Source organism: Syngnathus scovelli, chromosome 3 (assembly GCF_024217435.2).
Source record: "Syngnathus scovelli strain Florida chromosome 3, RoL_Ssco_1.2, whole genome shotgun sequence".
NCBI classification, from domain to species: domain Eukaryota; kingdom Metazoa; phylum Chordata; class Actinopteri; order Syngnathiformes; family Syngnathidae; genus Syngnathus; species Syngnathus scovelli.
The window spans coordinates 17,821,206-17,843,637 of NC_090849.1; the positions used below are offsets into that span (position 1 = coordinate 17,821,206).

Below are 22,432 nucleotides of genomic sequence, written 5' to 3' on the forward strand. Positions count from 1 at the left end.
TGTGAGCATTTGTTGGGGAAACAAAAGGGTTCGTTTTTTTTCCCTGCCATGTTGCACGTTGGCCATCTTTGCGGTCATACTGATGATTGTTTTTCAAAGTTTGCTAACCAATTTAAATCTTTTTTTTTTTGTAGTTTAATCAGAACAGCTACTGTTTTAAGAGTACAAAATTTTACAAAGGGTTATCAACATGACAAAATATATCACCTTTTTACCAACTTGACCATATTTGTGGAATATGTTTTGCCCTATAGGTTAATGTAATTTGATAAAAAGAAAAACGTTGTCCACATGCCACTGAAAAAGAACTGACTTTTTGTCCACCTTCTGATTTCTTTTCTTGTACTTAGTAGTAAGTAAGGGCAGGAAACAAGAGACGGTGAAGTTGGAGAGGTGTAAGAAAGAAAAGCACTCTGCAGAGCTTGTCAAATTACCTTCCTTAATGAACAGCTTGTCAGGCAGTCTCATTTCTGCAGAAGAGAGAGGGGAAAAAAAGGACAAGTGGGGGAGCAAGCTATTCTCTGCCTTGTCATAAAAATCACTCATCGGTCTCGTTACATGCGCTCCCTCGCGCTCGTCTCTTTCAACGACTGTTTGGCTGCTTCGGAGCGCTTGTATTCAAATGGTAGTAATGACTTGGCGGTATATGAACATTGCATTGTGCACTTGTCAATCGCTTGTCGGTATTCTTTCAAAGTTGCCCTGTGGAGCCACAATGGGCTTTTCCATTAAGCCTTATTAATGATAACTCACCTGAGCCTTCGCTGAAAGGTCACAGACAGGATTAATTGTCTCTTCTTGATTGTGGAATAAAAATAGATTTTTTTTACAAATCCTTATGGCTTTTATACGGGGACCACACGAACAAGGCAAAATAGTGTAAAGGAAAACATCAAGGCATGCTTGTTTTTTTTTCTGTCTCCCTGTTGCAACACACCCGATTCAAACGATCAGGATTGTTATCCATCTTCTGCAGACCTTGCTAATTATCTGACCATTTGAATCAGAGAGACAGAAAAATATAGGACACCTCGAGGACCGGAGTTGCCTACCCATGCCCCCCGGTAAAGTTGAAATTAAAAATTATTAGTCTGACATGATATAAAAGTAGGACTTTTTCCATGTTAAGCATTTTGAATATTTTTTCCACACATTAAAATTGTATGCTTAATAAAATATTTCCCCAGCTTTTCTGTTTTAAAAATATATTTTTGAGGAATAAAATTACAGTCTTATTCTTGCAGTATTATGACTGTATTTACATAAAATCTTATAAATAAAAGCTTCCCCCTAGCCAAACCCAAAATATTAAGAACACTGATACAGTGAAAATCAATCAAATGCTGTCTTTACAATTCATGACCACATAGGTCTCAGTCTACACATTTTCAGCAGTTAGTGTATCTTCAAACATGTACATATACTGTATTTAAAAACAGAAAAGCGTCTATTAAATTATTTCAGAGGTGATTTGAATGGTGTTCAAATATGACTCCCACCCCCATAAATTTCTGATAAAAAAGTGCTTTTTTTTTTTATTCTTGGAAATTGCAGTTTTAATTTTTTTTTCTGGAAATTAAATGAATTTTGTTCATGAATATTTCATCTTAATTCTTGCAATGTTGTGATCTTTTAAAAAAATACATATGGATGGATGGATGAAAATATAAAAATCGTGTTTCTGAATACTGTATTTACATTTTTCTCTGACAGCTTTTCCCCCCTATTGTGTTTACTGCGACTGACCTTTTTTTCATAGTACGTATTACGACTCGATTCTAATAAGATGGCTAATGCCTTTTCTCAGAATATTCAAACTTACATAACTATTGGACAATTCAAACTATATTGTTGGACCATTATGACAACTTTCAGACCATAATGACTTGTTCTCTTAAAGAATTGACTTCATTTTTATAAGACTTTCAATGTCTTAGCATCATTGTTTAACTACATTTTTTTTTAATCACCATTTATGGATGTTTCACCAAAGAAAAAGTACGATAACGTCAATAAATGTGTTCTCCGTAGTTCTGCTAGTGATGTCACAGACATAGGATAACTATTATTACTTTATTTTCAATAGAAAAAAAAATAATAGCTCAAGTAGCGGAAACTCAAAAGCAAACTCCATTAAGAGCCAAAAAGGGCTCTTAGTTCATTCTTTTCTCAAAGCACACACAGAAAAATAATCTCCTCCATCCAGATGAGACAAACAAAAAGGCAAACTTTTATATAGTTTAAGTTCAATTTCCTCATATTTTTCCTTTTCCTTTTAATGACTCGTGTCCTCAAGCCTCTGGCACATTTAGATGCGGGCCCCTAAAAGAGAGCTTGAGCCATCAGAAAGGATTTTTCATTACTAAATGTAATAGGGCAAAGAAAATTACAGCTGCTCGAGCATAGATTTTTTTTTTCTTTCCCCCAGGATTGTTCCTGTGCTTTTTACCTTGATGATGGAAGCAGTACAGTGCAGCTGCATTGGGGCCATTAGGAGAAATTAGCACAGTACTCTCTTCCCATATGTGCTCCATCTTCTCCCCTACCCCCTCAAGCATCTCTGCTCCATGCTATTTGCAATTGGGAAAGATTCATTCGAACTAAAAAGAGGAACGGGCTTGTATTTTATCTCCGGTTCGACACACGAGTGGGCAGCCGACGTAATCACGTAAATAATATCGTAAATGGAAAGCTATTAGGGACAGACGAGCGCTTCCGTCCAAGCCTCTCCAGAAATATGTGGTGCATGCGGTGTACGTTTTGAAAGAAACTGTCCATTAGTTACATTGTTCAATAAGGTCTCACTATTTTAGAGTATTCAGGCGTGACTGAGCAGTTGTCTCGGACTCTTTTTAGAGTGTAATATCAAAAGTACAATGTATAAACTAGGAAATATTCAAAGAAATTGGCAGAAAATACATAGGGTTATACAAATGGTTTATATAACACAGTTCATAAAAGGTTCCTAAACACCATGTGAAAAGGAACCTCTGGGGTCCAGCTGATGAAAAGAAAAATTACCAATCGGTTTGACTTTTGTATATTTGTCTTCTTTTATAAATGATCCAATGCGGTAAGACCAATGGCAATAGAAATGATCTAAACTACTGCTATCATAAAACCTTAATTATCTATACAGGCACAAAAAAAAAAAAATCTTTCCTAAAATTTAAATTCTACCAACTAATCAGAATCCTGTTCCGACTGGTGGGAGAGAATAACACATATTGTAAAGAGAATTTTTGAGTCGACTTATGATTCCAACTACGCTGTCATAAAATGACAGCTTTTTCCCACTTTGTTCATAAATTCAACTTTATTTTCATGAAAGTTTTCCCCTCATATTACAGAAAAATGAGCAGTTTTCCACATATTTGGACTCTATTCTCATTAACTAACATACAACGTACAAAATCTACTGAAGTCTGAAGAAAAATTTAACAAAAATTACTGAATTTAACAAAAACTACTAAAGTATTTGTAGATTATTTCTACTTTATTCTCAAACAATTACAACTTTCTTCTCTTCCTGTTTTGACTTCATTAATTAAAATTGTTAATAAAAACAATAAAAGCAAAACAGCCTTTTCCAGGTAATTTTTCATGACTATGCTTAAGGACAGTATTTTTAAATATTTTATTTTTCCTAAGACATTTTGTATGTCACCGTCAAGACAAAGACAAAACACAACCATGCATCACGCATACATCTCTCTCTTGCCGTCCCCGACTCCTCGTTTCTTTGGCAAAGTGATACGATGCCCTCCTGGGTTGCATGTGTCGCCCCTCAGGCCCCCCCCACCCCATCCTTTCCAGACTCATTAGCACAAAACAGGCTATCAACATGCATGGTCGGGTCTGTATTTAGATGCTCAACCTGATTAGCCCCTAATGAAGGAAGACTAGCGACACGAATGGAAGTGCACACAGTAGTATAGGAAAAGGAGTACACTCCATGTCATTTTCAAGACACACTTCATTTGATATGCATGCACAATGTAAATGAGATCCAAGGTGTTGGTTCTACGACTTACTGGGAAAAAAAAGAGGCAAAATATTGGAAACAGCAAACAATACAATAATGACAGAGCTGATCAAGGAATACCTCTGACGCTGTCAAGCAAACTGAGTATTTATAATATTTCTGAATTTGTGTTTTGTCTCAAAACAACAACTTTATTCTATTAAAACTGCCTTGTATAGTTTACACACTTGTAAAGACTTTTTTTTCTCCATTATGCACAAAATGTGGCCTTTTTTCACATTGTGACATGATTTTCCATCTGTATACAGCATAACACACAAAAAATGTTAAATTAGCTAATTCAATACATAATTTGATTTCTTAATTTGTTCTATTAAACGGCTAATTTATTGGTTAGATTTGTGAATTCCAACTACAAGCATTTTGATTAGATCTCATGTATTGGATGATTCTCATTGCGTACCAAAAGAGTAAACTGTACCTTCAACGCTTGTTCATTGTTCCACAAAATACTATTAATATTTTTTCCACTATCCAATCCCATTAAAAAACTTGTCGCATACTTAAGTTGAATTCATTAAATATTGGGGCGTGATCAGTTTGTGGAAAAACAGCAACAAGCTCCCGTGCGATGGCCGATAAGAAACAAATGATTATTACGATTTAGCCTCCTTTCATTTCAAGCATTTGCTTTCAGTGGCGCATGTCCCGAAAGGCAGCATTTAATCAAACTTAGAAAGCCTTTGTCTTATCTTGAGGGCTCGTCGTTTATTAGATAAAAAGGCCAATTTACACAACAGCAACCACCTTTCAAACAATTGTGTTCCGTTAACATTAACAAAGTGTCGGCAACAGTTTGCGTCGTACATACAAACTCATTAGGATAAAAATAAATAGGAGCCCTGCAATGATGAGAAATAATGAAAAATTATGAACTTTTCCTCATTTTCCTTTCCTCTTAGTTGCTCCCCCGGGGTGACTTAAATGAAGACCTGCGCTGCCCTTGGATATTCAATTATTTCACCAGCCAGACGTAATGGATGTAATGAATGAATGGAAAGCCGGCAATTCATTACCGCAATTTGAATATAAACTCGGGTCCTCCGCCGCACTCTTCTCATTACAGTTAAAAAAAAAAAGGCCTTAAAATTCACCATTTTAACGTTTAAGACGTTTTAATGCACAAGGCCTAATGAGCGACATTGCATGGGAGAAATAGTTGTGTGAATAAATGAATGAAATCTGCCTCTAATGACAGCATGTTATATTTGCGTGCAGCAGATGGGCTGCATTGCGACATGGAATCACACATTGTCTCTTCCAGCTCGGAAGCAGAAGGGCAGCTTGAGCGCAGTCATTTCCCAAATAGGGGGGGGGAAAAAAAAAAAACACACCTAAGTCTCATTAAACGAACTCTGCTCATGTTCAACGTCCATGTTCTCATTACCGGCCTGCTCCCATTCTCATTTCCTGTCTCGCACCCTCCGCTCCAGCTCACGGCAGACCCCCTCGCTGACAGGCTCGGCCTGGGTCACCACCGCTCCCCCGCCGCCCACTTCCACGGTCATGAGACAGCACATATCGACCAGCTCCTCCTGACAACGCTTCATGCCGGCATCCAGCTGGGACCTTCGGGCCGGGTCGTGCCTCATCGCCCCTTTCTCTGCCACCGTGAAGCCCAGAAGGTCCGTCAGCACCCGATCGGAGAGCTCCGCGTCCAGATAGCCGCTCCCGTCAGAGATTGTGGCACGGATTCGCCACAGGCCGGCACTGGTGCTTAATTTGCCCAGGAGGGTTACGATGAAGGCTTTGATTTTTATGCAGGTGGGTATGGAGATTCCGTCGAGTAGACAGATGTACGTAAACGGGGGTGAATTTAGGGTGATGTCACCTGATGGGTATGTTTTTACTCCTGCAGTGGTTGAGGTGTGACTCCCACCATGAAGTACTTTCTCCTTCCTAACTATTTCATTCCCAGATAAATGGCTCGACTCTTCAACTTGTGCTCTCTCTCCATGGGAGTCAATACCCGCAGGTAAATAGTCTATAACCTCCATGACGTCACCCCCGTCCTGTTCTGTGGGAGGTTCACGCAGAGGAGCCGAGGCTCCCTGAAACATCGCTGCATCCAAATCATCCATGGTGAGGTCGACAAAATCCTCGTCTGGAAAGTGGTCGTCGAAGACATCGTTCTCCGCCGGGCCTTGCCGGGAATACAAGGGCTCGACGAGGTCGGACTCCTCTTGCTCGTTACCACGGCGACCACTTGGGAATGAATTTACTCTGTTCACATTGGAGTGCAGATTGGCTTCACTTCTTGAAGACAAGATAATAAAAAAAATTCAGAAAATTATTTATACCGATTTCCATTTTCATTGTAATTTATCTTTAAATGTTGACAGTACTGTATTTACATTTGACACACAGGTGTCAATGTTGGGCATGCAGCCACAACAAAAAAATTAAAGGTGAGAGCAGCAATGAAGACCATTTTTCTTCGCAACCTTTTGAAAATATAATTTGACCAGGTGTCAACTCCAGAAAATGAATACCCTGCCAGTTTGGCTTTAGCTTCAGGTGCTTCTACTCAAGGCAGGTAAGAGATGACCTGAAGCAAAAGCTAAAAAAACTGTTGCAGGGCTTTTACATTCTGGACCTGGATTTGACACCCAGCATTTGACGCTATGCTCCACGGTAGGTGTCGATGCTGCATATATGTAGGGTCTACCCCCCCCCAAAAAAAAACACCAAGGCAAATAAACAGAAGTCTGTGTTCACTTGACAATATATTATTCCAAGTATGATGGTTCCAATCTACCAGCAGTCTATAATGCAGAAATAAAACCACATTTCCTTTGTTCAGAAGTCAGCCGTTTCTTGCTTGATGTGTATTTCCTCAAATTCGAGCGCAATAACTGGTGACAAGCAAGCTTAAATCTAAAATGTCATGGCGATTATGACCGAGCTGAGTTTTTGTGAATGTCAAGACTTCCCACTGACACAACCACCCACCTGCTGGATGAGGCACTCAAGCTCCTGAAGTTGGAGCTTCTAGAGGAGGAAGTGGAAAACGGGCTGAGTGTCCGATAGCCACTGTCTTGAGCAGGATTGACCGGAAGCCTTTCCACCACCACCACCATCTCCTCTTGCTGCTGCTCCGCCTCCTGATCCTCCAGACTTGCCAGCAGCTCTAGGTCATCTAGCTCTTGGTTCTGCACTGCCTGGTTTCTGGCATCATCTTAAGAAGTTTTGGTTGCGTGAGTGACTTTGGTGGCATATCATCGAGTTGAAACCATTGAGGTTCTCTACCTTGGTGTGATGGTGGAGCTTCTCCCCTGTCTTCGTCTTCCTGCTGCTGCTGCTGTTCTTCTGGTAGTCCCAGCACCCGACATAGAACCTGTCCCTGTCAGAACAGTGCATGTATCACTTTGCTTTAGGTTGTCAATGTACGCAATCTCCATATTGCAACAGAAAACGTTTAAAATAACACAACTACAACTTTACTTTGCTAAAATAAAAACGACTTTGACAAAACCAACCTGGCTGTTACTCCCGGTCAATTCTTCCACTTCCCCGCCCAGGACCTTCACGTTGCCCGGGCCCAACAAAAGCATCCCGAGTCTGCAGATCATCTGCCCTTGTAGCTGCAGCTTCACACCAGGCCTGGAGATTGAAAATACTAACTATCGCTTGTGTTTTCTTGTCTTACGTGATAATAGTTGACATGCAAATGTGTGCGGTCCTTCACCTAAGGGCAGTGCTGAGTGCAGGTATCGGCTGATACTCCATGGCCTGCAGGCTTTGGATGCCATCTGTCACCTGCGATAAAGATGATGATCGCCAGAATAAATCAATTTAAAACCAGGTCATAAATGGCCCACTAACCTGCAGCAGGAGCATACGAGTGGGTCTGGCCTCCCACGGTCTCTGAGTGTTCTGTGTAACATCCGACATGTTGTCATTGGTGCAGTCCATGCCCTTCCATTGCTGCAGCTGACCGTATGCGGGCTGACTGATGTCCAGTAATGAGTCAACCTACAACAGAGAGGGATAGTTTCAGCACAGCACACTCCATGCTGCTTTTATTTTTGCATGCTGAGTGATACAATATTGCCATCAAAAACAGTGACATCTAAGACGACCCACCTGTGCCCAAACAGATGCTAAATACAAAAATATAGTTACAAGACTTTTCAGTGGTCAAAAACAAAGAAACTATATTTCTTCAGGCAAAAATGGAACTTTTAACTGATGTCACTTCATCTTGGCCTGATAGGTACTGTAGGATAGTTTATACCTGTACACAGAAGATGCCGCTGAGCTGAGTCTTGTGGGCTAGAGCAAGTCCCTCGGGGAGAACCGGGTAGTCCAAGTCCTTCAGGTCAGTCAAGAGCCACTGGTCAAATGCCTAATGTAATCAGAAATTATGTTTTTTTTTTTTTTTTAATTGCAGGCTGGTTAAATAAAAGCAGAACTCCAAATACAGTTATGTAATTTCTGCTATGAAACTCCAGTCGTGGCATTTGAGTATAAGGAGCGATGCACATAATGCGTCAGGGTCTCAAAGGAGCACCAGTGATTGCTGTTTAGTGCAATTTTTTTTAGGATGGATGAGTTTTGTTGTATGTAGTGATTTCTCTGACTATTCTATCAACTATTTCAATAAGTAAAAAATGTATTGCTTTTTAACTGTCAATACAGTATGTTCCTACCTACCTGTTGGTTAATTTGCTGCTGCGACAGCCTACCCACACCTCCTGCCTCTTCTTGTAGCCACTGCACACAGGCCTCGAGCCAAGCGAAAGGTACCTTGACATGACGGGAGGACTGCAACCAGGCCTGGGTCACCTGGACCACAGCCTGAGGCGCCATTCTCTGTCTTCTACCTTCACTGACTGGCCACACTGTTGAATAAATCATCATTATTATAATTGCAGTTCTTCTTGTTGATGATGGAATGTTGTTGTTGATTAGGGATTGTTATTTTTATAGTCTTGCTACTTTGATAACATCTTAAGTAACGTTTACGTGACATAAACAAGGCGGCAAGTGCCTAGTGGTTACAATGCATGTCTCAAAATTTTGAATGTTGGTGTTTGAATCTCCTCAAGTTTCAATATTCTTTAGTGCTTGCGTGGATTTTCTGCAGGTAGATTCCAAAACGTGCACGCTAGCGCTAGACTAATTGAATACTAAAATGTCCATTGGTGTGAAGGTGGATATGAGGTTGCATGTCAATAATGTGCATTGCGGTTGACTGACAAACTGTTCAGTGTATAACACCGCTCATCCCAATATTATTTATATTATTATTTAAATAGTCTTCATTATCATTATTATTATTTAGGTGACATTCTTGACCTCTCACGCCACCCGTATGAGGACTGCGGGTGGATGTGACATACACAGAGAAGCTTTTAGATGGCGCCAGAAGTTGTCAAAAGACACCACACGCGTATACACTGTACAATCAGTATACTTAACGCCATATAGACAAGAAACTTGAAACTGATGTATTCGACGTTTCAACACGACGGCCACACCTCAAAGTAAACCGACATACCTCGGTACCAGCGTACAGAAAAGGCGCCAGCGCCACGAACTTTGCAAATAAAACGACTTCCGGGAGACGAGGGCGTGAAAATTTGTGATTGATCGCAAGAAAAGCCAATCAAAGGTTCGTTTGAAGGCGCGTTCCCCCTTCGCTTCGCCAATCAGCTCGCGCGGGGAGCTACGCACTTTCTTTTCCGTGGCGAAGGGAGGCGGAGCGACAACGAGGATTTTCACCGCACGTTTGGGTTCGTACGCTCTCAATTTGTTCGTTTTAGTGACACATTTTGAGCGGAATATACCAAGGACCGTTCATACGCCGTTATAAACCTGGTTATTGTGAAAAGAGTGAGTCCCTAGCGTCGTGTTATTGAAACAAGTTGATAAGACTCGCGCCACTCCTGTTCAACTGATTTAACAACAAGATGGCGAAATTAGCTTTGGGACGCTAACGGCTACCGTGATAGCATTTGATTATATTCCATAGTAGGCTAACCAATATTTGTCGAAGCAGACCACCCGGGTATTACCGTACAGACGTGCTTTCTTGATCAGAGAAAAATTAATATGCTGATAAAAACCGACGTGTCTATTTAATGTAATGTAAAAGCGGCGTTGTCGACAAAGCGCGTAGCTAACGTACGCTTATCCGAGCTAACCACTTTGCGAGCGTATCCTGGTTGTGTCTGTCACGAACTCTCGCCAGCTAAAGCTTGCTGTCATAGTAAGCAACGTTGTTTCGTTCACATTTGTTTCTTTTGCATCCGAATTGATTCTTAACCCCTAACTTATTTGTGTTATTTGCTTTAATTGTGTCAATGGTCAAATCGACGTGTTAGTCAACAGTTTGTGTCCGCAAACCATCGATTACATTTATCTCGTTTGCTGATTACAACTGACCAATTGGACTAGCATAATTTAGTGCATACCTACCTAAATAAATTTGCTCAGATAATCATATTTGACTACATCCGTTCTAGCTGTCAAACGTAAATTATTAAATTGTGTTTAATAAAGAGAACTAGCACACAAAATGTACAAAAATGATAAAACACAAGAGAATCGAAAGGAATAAACTGGTTTTGATTGGTAGAGTAAAGCTGAAATTTAAACGGAATAATAGGGCTGAACAATTTCGAGAAATCTAATTTAGATTTTTGTTTTCCTCTAATATTTGATTTTAATTTAATGTGATTCATATTTTCTAGGTCCTCTTCCAATTATTTATTTTTATCAAACCTCACTTCTACCCAACAAGTGTGGTGTATACACAACTCAGTCACAAATTAGATTCCAACAATAATGCAAATATGTAGCTTTATTACTCCAGTTTTCATGTTTCGTAATACAGTAATTTTTAAATGTAGACTACACATCTTAAGCACTAAACCTTTCCAGACACTGAGTATATGTATTCAATTAAGCCTATTGACTAAAATTAACCTTTTTTTTTCTCCCAAAAGCAATTTGAAAATCTTTCTACTAGATTGAGTTGTCGATTGGAATTTGATTAATTGTTCAGCCCCAATTACCTATCACCAATTAATACTGATAGAGCATCGGTAACTCTTGCTCTCTTTGCCCCATTGCAGGACCATAACACTATCACAATTGCTCAATTATTTTGTAACCTTACATTTTAATTTCAAGTGGCAATATAGCAACACCGCACTCATGTCAAATTTTGGCAAAGCAAAAAGTCGACCAGACTGCTTGCGAATTCAAACCTTTAACTTCTATAAGTTGAGACAACTAAAAGTCAAGGTACCGCCGTAGAACATTTCGTTTGCTTGTCTTTTGTTGACCAGGTTGCCGCAGTGCCAGTTCCCCTTTTTGTCTTTTCCCAGTGACTAAACCCGGATACCACCACTCTCTCATGCTATGTTGACAGATTACCGCAGCCAAGCGGATCCCATTTTCTTCTCTGTCCCTGTTATCACCTGTTATCCAGACCGGTGTGCCCCCGATCCTTGTTTTTCCACACTCAGAGCGGACCATGGACGCAAAAGACGAGCAGCAAGATGATTCTTCATTCAGCACAGAGACAAACGGTACGAATTGTGTGTGTGTGTGTGTGTGTGTGTGTGTGTTGTAATGGGGTAGGTTTTGAAATACAATGAACCCGTACTATTCTGCAAATATTCTGTTCATGATGAATGTCCAATATTTATGTTTTGAGATTGATTTTGGCAAACCTCAAAAATTAACAAGCTGTCAGGCGCTAGGTTCCTAGGTTTGGGAGCTTATGATCAGGGGATGCTTTGAGAATAATTGTCAATTTTGGCTATGTGAAGCCCTTTGAGACTGTTTGTGATTTAGGGCTATACAAATAAACTTGACTTGACTTGACTAGGTTGCTGAGGTTCCACTGTTCATACTTTTAAGTGGCATTAATTTGAGCAAGCTTCATGATGTGTGTTTATCTCCTTTTCAACAGGTAAGCGTCCCGCCGAGGATGCAGATCAACAGAAATCGTTTAAGCGCTCCAGGAGCTCGGACGAGATGATTGAGCTCCGCATTCTTCTGCAAAGCAAAGTAAAGTCGCCAATCTTTTTTTTATCATTATTATTATTTTCATACCTTATCGTTGGGTGAATTTTGCCTGTGTTCCTTTCTGTTCCATCAACTGTGTAATTTTTGTTCATTTCTCCTTTTTACCCACAGAATGCAGGAGCTGTAATCGGGAAAGCTGGCAAAAACATCAAAGCGCTGCGTTCAGACGTGAGTACATGTGGAAGTTTTGTTCCTCTTTGACCCCCACCCCACCCCACCACATTTCCACAGCCTTTTAAAACCTCTAATGGGCAGCAGGGTTTCTTTGCTAGCAATGCCCCTGGGTAATTCTTTTGACCTAAGTTGACAATGTTAACATAGCTTAAGCTAGACCAGTCCTGCTGTCAAGGTGTTTCTACCGCTGAATGATAAAGTTCAAAGAAGAGCACCGTGTGGCGTTCAGGTAACCTGGCCAAGTCTTGTACTTATTCATTTAGTCATTGCCTACAATTTGCCCTCCCACTCCCTTCTCCTGCTGTTTTCTGGTCTGTTCCCAAACGTTGAACTCTTCATGTTCTTAATATGCCATGACCTCTCTTTTCCAATGTCACCTTCTCTCCTCCTATTTGCCAAGCCAATCTCTGAGAGAATTCAACACATATGATCAGTGTAGAGCCTGTATATTAAAACTGTTTCCCCTCTCCCCTCTCCCTTGTTTATTATTTTGCTGTTGACTTTTTTGCCCACTTCCTCCTCTGTTGCCCATGTTCTGGATGGCCCCTCCTGCGCCCGCCCACCTGCCACCCCGGTTGGCCCTGCCCATAATCGCGCCCCGTTTCCTAAACGGGCGCCTTACTCGAATGACATCCGCGCTCGAATGGCCCCGGCCCCTCTGCCCATGCCACCACGCCCAGTACAATGCCAGTGTGTCAGTCCCAGACAGCAGTGGGCCCGAGCGGTATGTCCCTAAGCTCCTCCCTCTCACTGCCTGACTACAAGTCAAACAAAACAAGAGAAGATCAGTCATAGTCATCCTGCCTCTTTTTCAGCTCACTGTATTTGATAACCTAATTGTGTTCACTGTATTGTAGCCACAGTTAAAAAAAAGAAAAAAGAAAAGCCTTAATGTCCGATGTTCATTATTACGTGCCTTTTTTAAGTCATTTGTTTTCAAGGTTTTTTTTCCTCAATCTTGCTAGAATCTGCTTTTTGTTGTGCCAGCCAAAATGCTTTTGTTGTTTTTCCATTAATAATTATTTTTTTCTATCTTTCACCCTCTTTTAAAGTTTCTATTATGGGTGCTTTATTTGTGCGTTAGTCCCATAAATCTTCAGCTGTGTCTTGCGCCAACCCATTCTTTCCCTGTTTCATTACTCTGTTTGTGTCCTTGCTCACCTGCCTTTTGCTTCATTTCGGTATAGCCATTAATTGCTTCAATGGTTTGAATGGACAGGATGCCACTGTGCCAATCCTGCTCATATATGCATCATTTGGTTAAATAGTATGGCTACTCCCATTATCACATTATTGGCACCGGCGACATTAGTCGAAATCTTAATTTTCCCTCTGGTACTCGCTTTCGAGTTTACCTGGTTGTTAATAGTTTATTTGATTAACGTCAGGGGTGCCCAACCTTTTTAGATGAATATGTACTCTTCATTTTGCCAGGCTCCTGCATGTCACGATGAGCTACGCAAATCTAGCGGCGCCTGTTGCATGTTTGATAGTCGATGCTCAAAACAATGTCTACGCAGACAGGCGGGAATGGGGAAATACCAAGCGCAGATGGCAAAGTCAAACGTGTGTGCTGGTGTTACATGATAGGTAGATTAGAAATTGCTGCCTACCTGGGCATTTTTGTAGCGTGTTAAGTGCTCAAACGTCACTGTTGTGGCATGCATGTACAATTTTAAAAGTAGCAATTGCCGACTGCTGACCACTAACAACTTCCTGTGATGCAGGTGATGCGCCCGCCTCTGCAATTTAAAGGACTTTTTAAATTTTATTTTTAAATACATTTTGTGGACACGAGACTGATGGGATGAATACGATGTAGTCTACCACAAAATGTATTTAATATTAATAAAACACAGACCCACACAAACAAATCCCTCTTTTTTTATCCCCCTGCACCCCTCGCAATTGACTTGTGACCAAATCGCTGGATCCCGGTCGATTGGTTGGGCACTCCTGATGTATGTATTCAAAATAATAGTACCGTCTTGAGCACCAGATTTATGCTTGTGAATTCTCTTTCGTACGCATTGGTGCTACTTTTTTTTTTCTCCCCACCAGCCAGATTGTCCCTCACTTTCCTGTCTTGCCCCTCTAGTGGTCACGGATTGCTGTCACTTTCTTTTGGTTTCCGTTTTTTGTCTCCTTTCGTACTTTTTTTTTTTTTATCTGATCTGGACAAAAGACCCCAAAAAAAATCTCTTTGTAATCACCTTATTGAATTTTGTAGCCTTTTGACTGCAACAATGTGGCATTATCACTGTTCTACCATCTCACTTTAACAGAATAATGGACCTAACGTTTGAATAATTTCAGTTAGGTTGAATAAATTTACTTTGTTTTCTTGTTGAATTCTTTGATCTAATATGCCCCTCCCTTCCTTCTGGGATGCCTTATGGGCTCCCTTCACCCCCCACCCTTTTTGCCATTGCTTTGTCATTGGCATGTATAATATAAAGCATCCTGTGCATCTGCGCTGACATTGACACCATCGGTGAGATCCTGCTCAAGATCATCCCCACGTTGGAGGAGGTAAGGAACCTGACATGTTTGCAACATCTCACACTGAGTGGATGAGTTATGTTTTAATGCGTGCTCTGCAGTACCAGCAATACAATGGCATGGATTTTGAGTGTGATCTGCGTCTGCTGATCCACCAGAGCCTGGCTGGCTCCATCATTGGGGTGAAGGGAGCCAAGATTAAGGAGCTCAGAGAGGTATTTGTTTACCTGGCACTATACAGCCGGCACGTTAAGAATCCCACACCAGTTTGCCCAGCTGCAGTTAGATGATGCAGCACAGCCAATCGTATTTCACAATGCTTATGCTCCCCCTCCGCATTGTTGGTGGGGAAGTTAGAGGACCACCAATTGCTGATAATCAATTGCTGTTTAGTAAACATGTCCTCTTGTGCCTATTCCCCCCTAGTATACAAAGACCAGTATCAAGCTGTATCAGGATTGTTGTCCTCAGTCGACCGACCGCGTGGTGCTGGTCGGCGGTAAAATGGAGCGCGTGGTTGAGTGTATCAAGACCATGCTGGAGGTCATCGCTGCCGTAAGTGACAGAGAGAGAAACAAGCCTATTCTACATAAGACACTAAATTCCTAACGTGCTATACGGCCGTACTTGACATTCATGTTAATTCTAATTTTAACCATTATAAAATTTACTCAGTGTCATATACAATATTTAATTTGAGACAAATGATTTGGACCTCATAGTCTCACAGATTGTTTTCTTTTTGCAGGCTCCTATCAAGGGCCGTTCACAGCCAAGATTGTTTTCTTTTTGCAGGCTCCTATCAAGGGCCGTTCACAGCCATACGATCCCAATTTCTACGACGAAACCTACGAATATGGAGGGTTCACCATGGCGTTTGAGGAGAGGGGCAGCAGCAGCCGCCGACTAATGAGCAACTTCCCCATGCGAGGAAGCAGGCCAAGCGCCGGTGACCGTGGCTACGATCGAATGTCCTCCAGCAGGTCGATGCGGGGACCACTGCCCTCCTCTCGCAGGGATTACGACGACATTAGCCCCCGACGGGGTCCTCCCCCGCACCACCAGAGCAGGAACCGCGGCCACACTATGTCCATGGGTCGCTCACACAGAGGCGGGTAAGATATTCATTTCAACCCTCTTCCTTGTCAATGCATTAAATTTAATTGGAAAGTACACATGTTGTTTGCATGAGATGTTTTGAATGCTTATTTTTGTTTTGGGTAGTGCACACACTTGCTTTACATTTTCACTTTCATTGAATATATTGTGTGCAGTTTTCTGACTAATTCAGTGCTGTGCAATGCACCAATAAGGATGTATTTCTTAGTATTTATCCATTTCATGAAGTGTATGTTATCATGCCTGGGTGTCTCAGTGTTTTGGTTATTGTTTTTTTTTCTTTTTTTTTCATCTCCATCTTTTCCACAGAGATGATCGTTACTATGACTCTTACCGTGGCTCAGATGAAAGGTCAAAGTAAGTTTTTTTTGTTTTTTTTCCCATCTCCCCCTTCCCCAAAGTGTTACTCCCCTTATTTGTTTCCATTATTCCTCTTTGTCAATCTCAGTATTTAATTCACTGTCCCAGTTCCCTCTTTCCAATAATCATTGAATGTCAAATGAAAAGTAGAATGATCTCCCTTTCTCTTGCTAATAACCAACTCCCTTTTTAGTTAATGTGTGGTGGTGTGGATGATTGTCAGATGCTACTACGAAACTGCTTACAGTTATCTAAGCACAAGAGGTTTTCTAGTTTTGAGCCTCGCGCAATGAGCTAACTAGTTTACGCAATGGCATAAGATGATGTGGTCCATTTTTTTCCACTCGATTAGTTCACTCGGGTAAGATATTTACTGCAGGTTTGACTTAACTGCAGTTGTGTTACAACTTGTTTACAAATTCATGCTACCGCTGTAGGAATAGAGCTCAGTTTTAAACCGGCCCTGGGCTCCTCTGTATTTCTTCTCTCCATCATAAACTCTTTACCATTTTGCCATTAGTGTTGATAAATACAGTTATCCCTCACCACTTTGCGCTTCACCTTTTGCGAATGCGCTACTTCGCGCGTTTATAAGTGACGGGAGAACGGCGTTTAAATACACGCTGATAGTGCGGGGCATGCCTCTGAGTGATGTGCTTCATTGATGCCAAGCGCAGGGTGCGCGGCTTGCCGCCGCACATGTAAGAAAAAAGCACTGCCTTCCATGAGTCGGGACAGCAACAATGAACCCTGATCGCGCGGGGCGTGCCACTGAGCAATGTGCGTCAAGCGCAGGAGGCGCCAGCCGGCCACGCGCACCAACCAGTGCAAAAGGACTTGGGACATGTGACAATATTACACTTTGTTCTTTTATTTACTGTAAAGGTACAATGCATGCACAGAACAGTGTGGGAATGGCTACGGAGGAAATGAGAAAGGTTTATGTTGCGTAAAAGTATTGAGGAGGGTTTAAAACGCTTTAATATTGTGTACTGGACCACAATGCAACAGCAGATTTATGTGCAACCGTGACTTACTTTGGTTTCACAATACATGATGTGCCCCCGGTTAGCGTAGTGTGGTAATTCTGAAGGTAGACACTTTGTATTGCTTTGCCAGTTAAATCATACTTGTAATTTAACTTCCAAACAGCCATGTGCTTTAGTGGCCAACAAGAAACACGGTGTGGTGGAACTTTCAACACAGTGGTGTTTTAAATGTTGATATATATTTGATTTATTTATCGTATAGATATCGTATGTACAGTTTCTACTTCGCATAGTTTCTTTTTTCGCGGGTGGTTCTGGAACGCATCTCGCGGAAAAACAATGGATCACTGTACACGCAAACATCACCCGGTGTAATATGAATGTTAGAAACAACTTCAACTGTTGGACAAATGCACTTGGACACCACTGGAGTGTTTTTTGTTTTATACGAGTGCATTTGTGTCCTGCCGGTCCCCTGTTGTCGATACAACAAATGATTCTAAACATAACGCCTGAACATATGGAAATGAAGGGAAGAAAATCAGATTCCAAACAAATGTCCTCGGCGGTAGTGACAAGGCTAGCAAATAAATGCACATTACGGCGAGTGGGAGCAGGAGCAGCAGCCCTTGGCTCTGATCTTCATCACCACCACCTGTCACTCCTCTCACCATAACACTGTCAGAGCTGTTCCTGTGACTGTGTGGGAAGATGGCTGGGAGGAAATGTGTTTATACTGTAATCTTGCTCAGCGTGTGTGTGCAGGTTGACCTGGACCGCAATTTCTTTTCCTCTCCTCCCCTTGGAACGTTTTCAAGCATTTTTTTTTTCTAAGCATTTTCTATTTCTTTCCACCCCCACCCACGTTCTCACCCCCCAACCCCCTTCTCCCCCTGTCTCTCTTTCATTACCAGTGACAGAAGAGGTAGACCGGATCGCTACAGCGACAACATGGTTAGTGACCCTTGCTTAAATGCATGTAGCTCGCGGGGTGCCAGCATCCTGAGGCTAGCGCATGCTGCTCGCCACCGCTTTGTGACAAGCTGTGATTGTGCATTGTGTTCCACTCTCGCCCGGGCTTTATTAAAACCCATCTCTCCCGCTCGTGGGTAACAGCAATCGCTCCGAAATGACCGTAATCGCCGCAGCTGGAGGCATCCCATAATAATCAGTTATAATTGCCCCCCAGGCTCTTACTGTGTACTTTTTCATGGCCAGCTTGTTTTTCTGTGCAAAGAGAGAGGGTGACGGTGACCACAGTTGGTTGCTAGGCGATAACGCTTTGTTGACAGACTCGCTCACCCACCGCCCTCTCTCAGAGCTGGCAGGATACGGCCTGCCGTTGCCCAGCAACAGCATTTTGAATTGCCTGTTGCCCTGACGACAGCAGCCGCTGAATAGCAGGTGAAAATGGGGCTGATTGGGAGGAGGGGGAAGGAGGAGGAGTCTGGCATATGGATGAAAACTGGATGGCTTTTAGTTGAGTCTACTCCATTGATGATACATGCACATGCCGGTCTTGACATGCACTCATCGCGCGGGATGCTGACAGAGATGTGCCCTGTTGGTAACTTCTGTCTTTTTCTCTTTGCTTTTCACAGAGTGGAGGAGGATATGGTAAGTCACCTTTTATACCCATATTGTACCGATGGAGTATAAAATGCAGGACTTGTATTTGTATATATTGGCATTGGTGATGTCATAGCTTTGCGACATTTTAAATGCAACAAATTCAGATCATGTGTCCAATTGGAAAAAACTTTTTTTTCCCCCTCATGTAGTTAGTTACATGTGTGATTTTTATCTTATATTTTTTATTGTCCAAATTTAATTGAGCATTGCTGCTTTCTGTCTTGTGCAGACAACAGCTCATCCTGGGATAGCTACCAGTCAGGTGAGTCAACGCTGGCATTCTTCCTTTTTATGTTCATTTGCTTCAGTTCTTGTTTTTTAGACTTGTCGCTGCTTTGTTCAAAAGGCGCCAGACCACATAATTTGGGGGGGTGGTCGCGGCGGCATTATGTTTTCTTGCCAATAATTTGCCTTTGCAGGTAGTATCAGAGTGACGAGCGTTATTGCGATTGCAGTGTGAAGTTTAACACTCTCATCCCCCCGCCCTGTTCCTCATTGCGTCATACATGAGTGGCTTCCGTCCTCTAATTATCTATTTGTGGGATGCAGTGTCCCACTGTAAAAGCAACTGCACAGTTAGGGCAACATCCTGCTTTCATTGGGTGGTGTGTGAAAGACACAGGAAGATACATACTGTTGCTTCTGTCAAGGCGCTGATTTTTTTGGGGATGAAATACTACCAGTTATTAGATGAATTCTGTTTTCCCTCCTGAAGCATTTTTTTTTTTTTGTCTTGCTGTGTTTTATAACTGTTCAATCTGCTGGCGCCAGGTGGACGGGGCTCCTACAATGACCCAGTCATCACCACACAAGTGACCATCCCTAAAGACGTGAGTAAACTGGCTGGTTTATTTGATGATGCTTAGTATTGTGAAGACGCTAGTTACAGAAATGGAAACTTGCCTGCCATATAAGTCCACATTATACTGTATGGCAAAAACACTCCTTTGTCAGATTGTTCACCAATGTGCGTGGTTTGTATCTAATTTGAGTTGTGGTCCCTGACTAATATGTTTGCGCACCTGCTTGTTTCCCTTTGCTCTGCCCCACCGCTGCCACATCTTCCGATGACTTGTGCCAGCTGGCGGGCTCCATCATCGGCAAGGGCGGCCAGCGGATCAAGCAGATCCGCCATGATTCCGGCGCGTCCATCAAGATCGATGAGCCTCTGGAGGGCTCAGAGGACCGCATCATTACTATTGTGGGCACCCAGGATCAGATCCAGAATGCCCAGTACCTTCTACAAAACAGGCAAGTTATTCTCTGACCCTTTCAATTTAAACTACTTTGATTTATGTCTCATTCTCTAGTGCAGGGGTATGGAAACGCAGGGACGCTTCTGCACAACGACTGGGTTGTGCATATAGCAAAAATATCCTAAAAAATGGCATCTTTGGTACTAAAATGGACAACGTCCTGTCCCGTTTTTCTTCAGACTTATTGTTACGTCCATGCTAAATGAGGCCCCCAGATTTGGCATTGAGTGGCCTGATCCTTTAAAACTAAATCATTATCATTTCGAGGCTTTAAACATGTTAAAGACTATAAATAAAGGCTCCAAACATTGAACCTACAAAAATTAATAATTTAAAATATATACGTATTTATCTGTCTGCATCATATGCTGATTTATGGCAATTGATTGACATGCAGAAGAAAAAGATTCCCTGCTCCTGCTCTAGCGCCTGTTCAAAAGAGCCTTGTGTTGGCGTGTATCTTTTTAGCAGACACACGTAAGATGTAATTAAGGCAATTTCAAAAAATGCTGTTTAGAAATAGTTGTGAAATGCATTCATGCTGTATTTCTAGCATCTCTTGCCTACTGTCTTTTCCACTAACACCCTTCCTTTCTTTCCCATGCAATCTGCAAGTAGTTCAAACCTTCCTCTTACACGAAATGGCTACGGAGAGGCAACATTTTTTTCTGTTTGCAATTGGACTGTTCAAGATTCATTTGACTATACAAAAAATATCTATCAAAAATGGCCAATCCACCTCCGTAGTCCTTTCAGTGTGAAGCAGGGAGTGGAGTGATTCTTCCCCTGGCCGCTGCTGTGTGGAAGACTAGTGATTTTGTTGTTTTTAGTTAGATCAAGCGACAACAAATCACAGTCTGCCAAATAGCAGGGGGCTCCTCCTCTTCTGTCTCCCTTGGCAACCAGTAGGCACGTATACAACACACCACTTCCTTCTTTTTGTCGACGCTAATACAGCTGTACAACCTGCTGCTTGCTGCTACTGTCTAATTAGCAGTGGTGTTGCCATGGTAACTAACCCTGCCTCCCTCTTTCCTCCCTCTCCACCCCCTTTCAGTGTGCTGCACCTGCTTGGACTCAAGGACTAACCCCCCCATCCACCCCATGTTTCGTTTTTCTTTCGTTCTTTTTGTTTGTTTTTGCCCACCCAATTGTTCTCCCAACCCCCCCGCCACCCCAACACCCGCTGCAGTAGTCTATGATGAAAACTGTTTATTAAAAAAGAAAAAAGAGAAGAAACAAAAAATATTTGTTAATTGAAGTTCTTGTGCATTTTACTCTTTATTTCAGTGTGAAGCAGTTCTCTGGTCAATTGCTGTAGACACCCCCCCAGGATTGACTCGAGCAGATTGCCCCCTCCCCATTGCCCCTTCCCCTTCCTCATTCACAGCCCTCTCAGACAATTAATCTGGATTGTGGGTACTTTTTTGGGCTATTTTATTTTTATATTTTAATGCGATATTCAACATTCCTGTGGTTCAAAGATGTTCTATTCTTTGAGAAAAAAAATGGGAGTTTTTTTTTGTTTTAGTTTACCCATTTACTGTTCGAAATACACTTCAAAAAGGCCTCATTTCTCCCAGCAAATGATAATAACCTTTTTTGTGATGCTTGTTTTTTGTGTGTAGTGCAGACTTGCACGTCCCATTATTGCTTGAAATCATCCACAATGTAAGATAACTTGTTCCTGTTGACAGTTTTGAGGCGTGTTGGGACATGTAAAGGGACACACTGGCTAATCTATCAGAATAATCATAGGTGTTGTCGTGTGTGTTATATTCAATAGTTTCCAGTTGGATAGCTGCAAGATTTTTTGTTTGGAATTGAATTGAAAAATAAAACAAAACCCACATGTCTGTGTTCTTGACTACAGTCAGTTGATGTCCATCCTGTAAAATGTTTTGTCAAGTTGTAAACTGAATAAATTTGCCAATTTTTACTCAGCCTGTCTTCTGTTTGCTCTTCTTTTTTTTTTTTTTTTTTATATATATACAGTACAATATAGTCGATGTGTCTTGACAAAAACACTCTAGTTTTGTCCTATCTGTCCAAAGAGCTGTCTCCAAGAAGCTTTGAGGCTTGTCAATGTGCATTGCAGAATGGTCCAGTCTTGCATTTTTGGCAATGCTTTCAACCTGAGCGCCCTCCCCTTGGCTCCAATAATAGCTGGTGAAATCTGACACTGATGTGCTTTGACCTTGGAGCTCATTTCTATTCGGAGGTTGAACATCTTTATCAAATCTTCAATTTGTCAACAATTTTTCTTTTGCAACCACCTCCAAGCAAGTTGGCCAAACCCCCATGGGCCTTCT

At 41.8% G+C, this 22,432-nt stretch overlaps 2 protein-coding genes across 4 annotated transcripts; one reads left to right on the forward strand and one right to left on the reverse strand.

The window, feature by feature from the left end:
* Positions 1 to 4,170: 4,170 nt before the first annotated feature.
* rmi1 (RMI1, RecQ mediated genome instability 1, homolog (S. cerevisiae)) lies at positions 4,171 to 9,678 on the reverse strand. 2 transcript variants are annotated; one of them, XM_049716760.2, is made up of 9 exons: positions 9,549 to 9,678; positions 8,702 to 8,889; positions 8,283 to 8,393; positions 7,871 to 8,020; positions 7,734 to 7,804; positions 7,525 to 7,648; positions 7,295 to 7,388; positions 6,998 to 7,223; positions 4,171 to 6,298 (listed from the first exon to the last, which is right to left on the reverse strand). In XM_049716760.2, the coding sequence occupies exons 2-9, from the start codon at positions 8,855 to 8,857 to the stop codon at positions 5,449 to 5,451; spliced, it is 1,782 nt and encodes a 593-aa protein (XP_049572717.1). In that variant the 5' UTR covers positions 8,858 to 8,889; positions 9,549 to 9,678; the 3' UTR covers positions 4,171 to 5,448. The 2 variants fall into 2 exon arrangements, with proteins under 2 accessions (XP_049572717.1, XP_049572716.1); XM_049716759.2 differs by having other exon boundaries at positions 4,171 to 6,301.
* On the forward strand, positions 9,640 to 22,063 carry hnrnpk (heterogeneous nuclear ribonucleoprotein K). Of its 2 annotated transcripts, none has more exons than XM_049716762.2 (16): positions 9,640 to 9,783; positions 11,427 to 11,586; positions 11,973 to 12,070; positions 12,200 to 12,256; positions 12,943 to 12,986; positions 14,722 to 14,794; positions 14,866 to 14,979; positions 15,191 to 15,319; positions 15,560 to 15,879; positions 16,193 to 16,240; positions 18,147 to 18,186; positions 18,834 to 18,849; positions 19,094 to 19,126; positions 19,636 to 19,694; positions 19,946 to 20,115; positions 21,411 to 22,063. In XM_049716762.2, exons 2-16 carry the CDS (start codon positions 11,532 to 11,534, stop codon positions 21,439 to 21,441), a joined length of 1,287 nt encoding a protein of 428 aa, XP_049572719.1. In that variant the 5' UTR covers positions 9,640 to 9,783; positions 11,427 to 11,531; the 3' UTR covers positions 21,442 to 22,063. The 2 variants fall into 2 exon arrangements, with proteins under 2 accessions (XP_049572719.1, XP_049572720.1); XM_049716763.1 differs by having other exon boundaries at positions 9,644 to 9,783; positions 21,178 to 21,504.
* Positions 22,064 to 22,432: the final 369 nt, after the last annotated feature.